The sequence below is a fragment of the Mustela nigripes genome, chromosome 1 (genome assembly GCF_022355385.1).
Source record: "Mustela nigripes isolate SB6536 chromosome 1, MUSNIG.SB6536, whole genome shotgun sequence".
Classification (NCBI taxonomy): Eukaryota; Metazoa; Chordata; class Mammalia; order Carnivora; family Mustelidae; genus Mustela; species Mustela nigripes.
The window spans coordinates 16,783,235-16,789,647 of NC_081557.1; the positions used below are offsets into that span (position 1 = coordinate 16,783,235).

A 6,413-nucleotide genomic window follows, 5' to 3' on the forward strand; every position below is an offset into this window, starting at 1 on the left:
TTTTTTTTTTTTTTTTTTTTTTTTTTTTTTTTTTTTAGGAACCTCCATACTTCTTTTCATAGTGGTTACATCAGTTTACATTCCTACCACTAGTGTATGAGGGTTACCTTTTCTCCACATCCTCACCAACACTCACTATATTTTGTCTTTTTGATAAGTCATTCTGACTGGTATGTCATTGTGATTTTGATTTTCAATTCCCTGATGACTAGTGATGTACAGGATCTTTCCATGTGCCTGTGGGCCTTTGAAGCCATGTTTTTGTTTTGTTTTTTTTTTTTATGGGTTTTTTCCTTTATTTGTAAATCATAAAGACACTGTGCCATAAAAATCCATCTAGAAGGCCTCCTGTCCAAGAGCTTCACACCCTGGCAGGAAGGTCTCCTCTTCTTTAAGCTGCTGACACTGTCTCCTTAAGCCCATTTTTGGAAAACTGCATCAGTGATGGGTTCTGGCCAAGAAGTGATTCTCGAGCAAAAGTAGCACAACACAGGTCCCTGATGATTCTTTATTCGGCTAACGGGGCACCACACTGCTCCTTCAGCAGCATCTCCATTATTCTAATTCCCTTCTGGGCACCCTGTCTTAAGAATGTGCTGGCAAAAGTTTCCAGAATGCAGTTGAGAAAGCCAGCCCCTGTAATTGAAATCCTGCCTCTCTGAATAAACTCCGTCCAATTTGGATTTTCCATACTTTCCCGGAAGACAGACTCTTCCTTCATGGATGCATATTGTGTCCACGTAAGGCAGTGACTCCGAATAGCCATGTTTCTCTCCTGAGGATTGAGCCAGGATTCCTCTTCCAATTGGATACTAGGTACCTTTAAAATGCTCACCTTCCTTAAAATTTCTGGAACCACATTCTGATAGACTGCAATCCTCTTTCTATAGATGATCCCTGTTGACACATCTCTCTTTTCCTCCACGGTTTTCACAGAGATGACATTTTTATCCATGGGGTTGGGATACTTGCGGAGGAAGCTGGCGACCACCTGCTCGAAGGGGTACTTGTACACCTGGCGCACGTCCACCGTGACCCCATCCCCGCACACCCGTGCCGGGCTCTGCTGCCGCCGCGGGCGCCCACACCCGCCCCGCCAAAGGGCGAAGCCATGTTTTAATAAACATTTAATAAACAAAGATAGAATCCCTAAAAATGTGTTATCGTGCCTTTTTAAACAGTGCATATAACCATTCTTATCCCTAGTCACTTTTATCTGATCTCCAGATCTTACATATGGTGATAAAATTTTGATTAAGTTATTTAATATTCAGGATCTAGATTCATAACTATAAAACTGTTAAAATATCTTTTATACTTAATAGCTTTGTGAGAAGGCACCAGGTCACAATACATATTTGCTTCTTCATCATATAAAAAGAGGAATGCTTGACATAATCGAATAACAGGCACTTTCCAGGTTAGTAATTAGCTCAATATTAAGAAAGCTCCCCTGTTTACTTCACAATGTGAAAAAAATATCTCATCATTAAGCAAGCCCAACCTTCTTTGGTTAATAATATGTAAAAAATGTCATTAATAAGAACGTGTGTATATTTTAGATCCCATAGGGTCACAGTCATGTCTCTGTACAAAGTTCCAAAGACAGGACTTTTGTACAATATCTGTCAACAAATCGATTCCATGTAGGAATAGATATAGACGTTATAGATACAGATGTTATAGGAACAGACATGGTAATATAGCTTCAAATATAAAATGCCTTTGAAGTTGTATAGTAACTCTGGTCTAAAAATCCGATTAAATTACTAATTCTATATCAGAACAACTCTAAACAAATGCATTTGGTCAAATCTTTGCTTAAGAGACAGACTCTTGGCCACAGGAAAAGCCCAGCTGACACCTGACCCTGCCACTAACAATGATAAAGTTTGGTCTGTGGTTTATGAAATCCCAGATTATAGGCAGTGATGAACATCACTTTATGGCAGCTTGGAACATTGACAAACATGAGCATCTCAAAGAAGGAGTATCTTCTTCCATTATAGGCACTGCAGATGAAGTCCGATAGAAGTGAATAGAATGGTTCTTGATTCCTGATCACTGTTTTGCAGGAAGGAAAAGCTACTTAGCCCTAGAAATATACCAAAATTACAAGATCTACTACTGTCCCAGTTCAGACTCCCTAAATAAATGAACCCTGAGAAACTTTAAGTCTGACTCTCTAGCAAAACTCAAAAATAAACTGTCTGCTTATTAACATGTTTTACTTTAATAAATCAGACTTCTGATTATTGGCATTCTAGAAACATATCACCTACTAGTATAAGATCTCCACTAAGCAAAAGAGTATCCTTCACATGAACTAATAGTTATGGTAAAAGATGTCTAGCTCATAAAAATAAAGTATACTCCTTGAATATAGATTCTGGTCTCTCCATAGCATTTTCCATTAAGAGTTGAAGGGTTCCTTAAAGAAATAGCTCATTTTGGGGGCTGTGGGATAGGACATATAAAAGAGGAGTCAGGAATACCTCAAACGACCAGATCAGAAGAATTCTTTTAAAGATAAGAAGGATCAAATCACAATGTCTCAGGCAAACTTGGATGAAGCTACCACAGGGGACATAATTTGAATAGAAATAAAAATAATAGCAACAGATTCACAAGGCAGTTCATGTTAATGCAGAAATAGCGTAATTTAAATCATGAAATCCGTGGAATATGATCCCGATTGACTTAATCAATACCTATTACTGAACTGAATATTGTTTAGCATTATTGAAACTAAGTGCAGTCTTTCTGTACAAATGCCATGAAAGTAGTATTGGAATCCCTCATTTTACATTTTTATCCATTTTTTAATGAGTATTGAATAGATCTTGTCTCTAACCTGAGCATTTTCTTTTACCACCTGCATTCCTATGGTTGCAGCCTCTAAGACAAGTACTCTTATCTGAGGAGAGGGCAATGGATAGAAGACATAGTTCAAAATCTGTCATTTTTGAGTTTTCTGACTCTTAAAATATGATTTTATTCTGAAGAATCAGAGATAAATGCAATAATAAAAGTTCACATGTCACTTTACTTCCCACCACCAATATATAGACAGATATTCATAATCATAATGATGATAATTAACTTCATTATTCCATTTTATTTCCCAGTCTGTTGTGACTATGGGTATGTATTTTAAGCATTTCCATAGTTACTTATATTTATCTATACCTGATTCTCATGTCATATGCTAGGAAAATAAAAGCTCCTCAAAAAGGAAATAAAATTATACTGAAACACTGCTAGAGAAAAGGCTTTTAAAAGTACTAAAATGTAATGACATTTAACTAAGCCTTTAAAATCTAAGAGTAGATACTTCAAAGGGAACACACATTTGAGATAAAAATTTACCAAATCTCCTAATGTCTTTTTCCCCTACCACTTGTCACTAGATTTGGGCTGTCAAAAACATCCAAATGCTTTAAATAAATTAGATAAAATGGATGTGTCTTGTCCTTCCATGGCTACTAGTGATTATCATCCCCAGTTTAGTTTATTTTTCTTTTTTTTTAACTTCAATATAACCATTAATCCTGCTTTTATAATACTTTCTGAATTTACTCTGAGAAAAAAACCTTTTTTGCACATTACACATGTTCTGCTGATAAAACTAATTTTGCTACCAAGACACAGAAGTACAGCCAGAAAGGACCTAGGCTAGCCAATGACGAGTAGCAGAACTCCATACACACCCCCTGCCATACAGACAGGTTTTCAAAGATTAACACATTCCACCAGTTAGGATAATCCAAACCAGTTCTGGGAATTGTGTTGGTTAGGTTTATAAATTCTAACCTCCCCTCCCACTCTGGCCAACACGATGCCACAGAAAGAACAGTCATCCATGATATATGGCTATCAAAAAGATGATCAGCTTCACCAAAGGCCTAAAGTTCTTGCTGAACAGAACAGAGCCTATTCAAAAGAAATAAAGCTGAAATATGCCGGTATGATCTGGGTCCTAAATCAAGCTGTGCCTGAGGCCAGAAGCCCCCAGTACCTCAGAGATAATGATCTCTTAGTAAGATCATATTCTTCTCTTGTTGCTGGAGCTATGAGGGTATTATGGGGCTGAACTGTATCTTCACCAAAATTCATACACTGAAGTCCTAACCTCCAGTAATGCAGAAGATATCATACCCTCAAATTTAGCCTACCATACTTTTAATGTGAGGAACTAAAAAAACAAACATTAATGCATTAAGCAAGCCTCCATTACTACATAGAGAAATAAAATACTCATCACTTTAACAATGATGAAATGACCTGAAAAAAGTCAGAATCCCTTCTTCTTCAAAAGTGTTGAATGTATGGGTGTGTTCTTCTGAATAGAAGCCAGTTATTTGGTTTATGTAAGCCATTTTAAAACCAGATTCTCTATCAATTAATGACAACTAAAATGATCTGACTGACACGTGCTGTTTCTGAATACTGTACTACTGAAATTATTTTGTTCTCCCAACTGCCTAGATTTCCTTTATTTAGGACCCTGTAAAGCAAGTTGCAACTTATTTCATGATCCAAGCAAGAGCAGACACTTCCTGAGCGTTGACAAAACAGTGTTTTTCTCTCTCAGTGATCACAGGAAAAAAATCCAAAGCAACAAAGCATACATGCAACTTTGACAGTATAGATCTTGGCTTAATCATACATAGTTGTCGTCCTCTGCTTTCAATAACTCAATTTCCCCAAAACTCTCTTGACAGTAAAACTTGATAGTTCTCTTCTCTGGAACCTTTATGAAATGTTCACACTTAAGTGCCTGCACCCTTGAGATTTTCAACCCTCCACCGTTGGAGGTGGAGTTTTCTCTCAACCCTCTACTTAAATCCATTGCAAAGCAAAATCACTGCTGACTCTGGTGATAAATCACTATATTACAACCATCAGGGCATTTAATTTGTGCCTAAAATCAATTGGGACTTGCTGATGCCAAAAAGTAATATATTGTCAGTTAAAAAAAAAAAAAAAAGACCTGGATATTACACTTCTGTGCAAGATGAACCGTTAGTCACCTTGATGACCAAGCAACAATTTACAGGCTGTAAAAACCAAACAGACAAATTGTAAGTAAAATGCACTTTGACTTTAACATTGACATTTGTGGGATTTGGCTGGAGTTAAAAAAAAAAAAAAAATCAAATGGCTTTGTAGAAAAATGGAGAGTTATGTAATGGTATTGAAGCTTGTTCCAGAAGGAAGTGTTGGTTGAGGGTGCAGCGGGGATGAGAGGAGGCTGATGGCTGTAATTCCTTGACTAAAGACCTCTAATTAGCAAATCATGTTTAACTAAATATTAGGGAGTTATAGGTTACCAACTAATCCATCGGTTCATTCATCAACTATTAGTACATCAAACACCATGATAGAATGTTGGAATCATAGCTCTGTCCTAGAGACATTTTATCCACATAGTGACAAATAGAGCTAGGTCTTAGTTTCTGCCAGAATTTACAAGCTAATATGTATACACACACATACATACATATAGATAGATATTGATATCACAATTAAGACAATAAATAGTGCAAAAAAAAAAGGATTTAAGTAAAAAAGATTTATATCAACCAAGGTGAGGAAGGCACGAGCATTTAAATGTTTATTGTGTGGCTAGCATTGCATAAGGCAAATAACTTTTTTACTTTTGATTCTCCCTACCTTATGCAAGAAATACTATTGAAACCAAATTTATTATTGAGAAAAATAAGTTTTGCAGGTGAACAATTTCCCTAAGTTTATGTAGCTTTTTTATTTTTTTAAGATTTTATTTATTTATTTGACAGAGAGAGAGAGATCACAAGATGGTAGAGAGGCACAGAGAGAGGGGAAACAGGCTCCCCACGGAGCAGGGAGCCTGATGTAGGGCCCTATCCCAGGACCCAGAGATCATGACCTGAGCCAAAGGCAGAGGCTTAACCTACCGAGCCACCCAGGCGCCCCATGTTTATACAGCTTTTAAGAGAACAGCTATCCTTTGAACCTATGTCTACTTCACTGCAAATTCTGCTCTCAACTTCCATACGTAGGAGAGAACATTAAAAGGAGGGGAACGAGGATGTCTGGGTGGCTCAGTTGGTTTAGCAGCAGGCTCTTGATGTCTGCTTGGGTCATGATCTCAGGGTCTTGTTCTAAAGGAGTTAGGCTCTGTACTCAGTGGGGAGTCTGCTTCAAGATTCTTTCTCTTCCCCTGCCCCTCCTCTCTCTCTGTAATAAATCGTAAAAGAGAGAGAGAGAGAGAAGAAAAGAAAAGAAAAAGAAGGGGAACAGTTAGTGATGCCAATGAACAAATCTAGCAAACTACCCTTCTGCCATTAACAATGGAGCCACCATTAACAATGGAAATGCCTTTGTTGTTTAATATGGTGATATTTAAAAATCTGGGGCATTTTTGTAGT

At 37.2% G+C, this 6,413-nt stretch overlaps 1 protein-coding gene across 1 annotated transcript; it reads right to left on the reverse strand.

The window, feature by feature from the left end:
* Window positions 1-411: 411 nt before the first annotated feature.
* Window positions 412-1,090, reverse strand: LOC132010577 (PRELI domain-containing protein 2-like). Its single transcript, XM_059388367.1, has one exon. It carries the CDS (start codon window positions 953-955, stop codon window positions 509-511), a length of 447 nt encoding a protein of 148 aa, XP_059244350.1. The 5' UTR covers window positions 956-1,090; the 3' UTR covers window positions 412-508.
* Window positions 1,091-6,413: the final 5,323 nt, after the last annotated feature.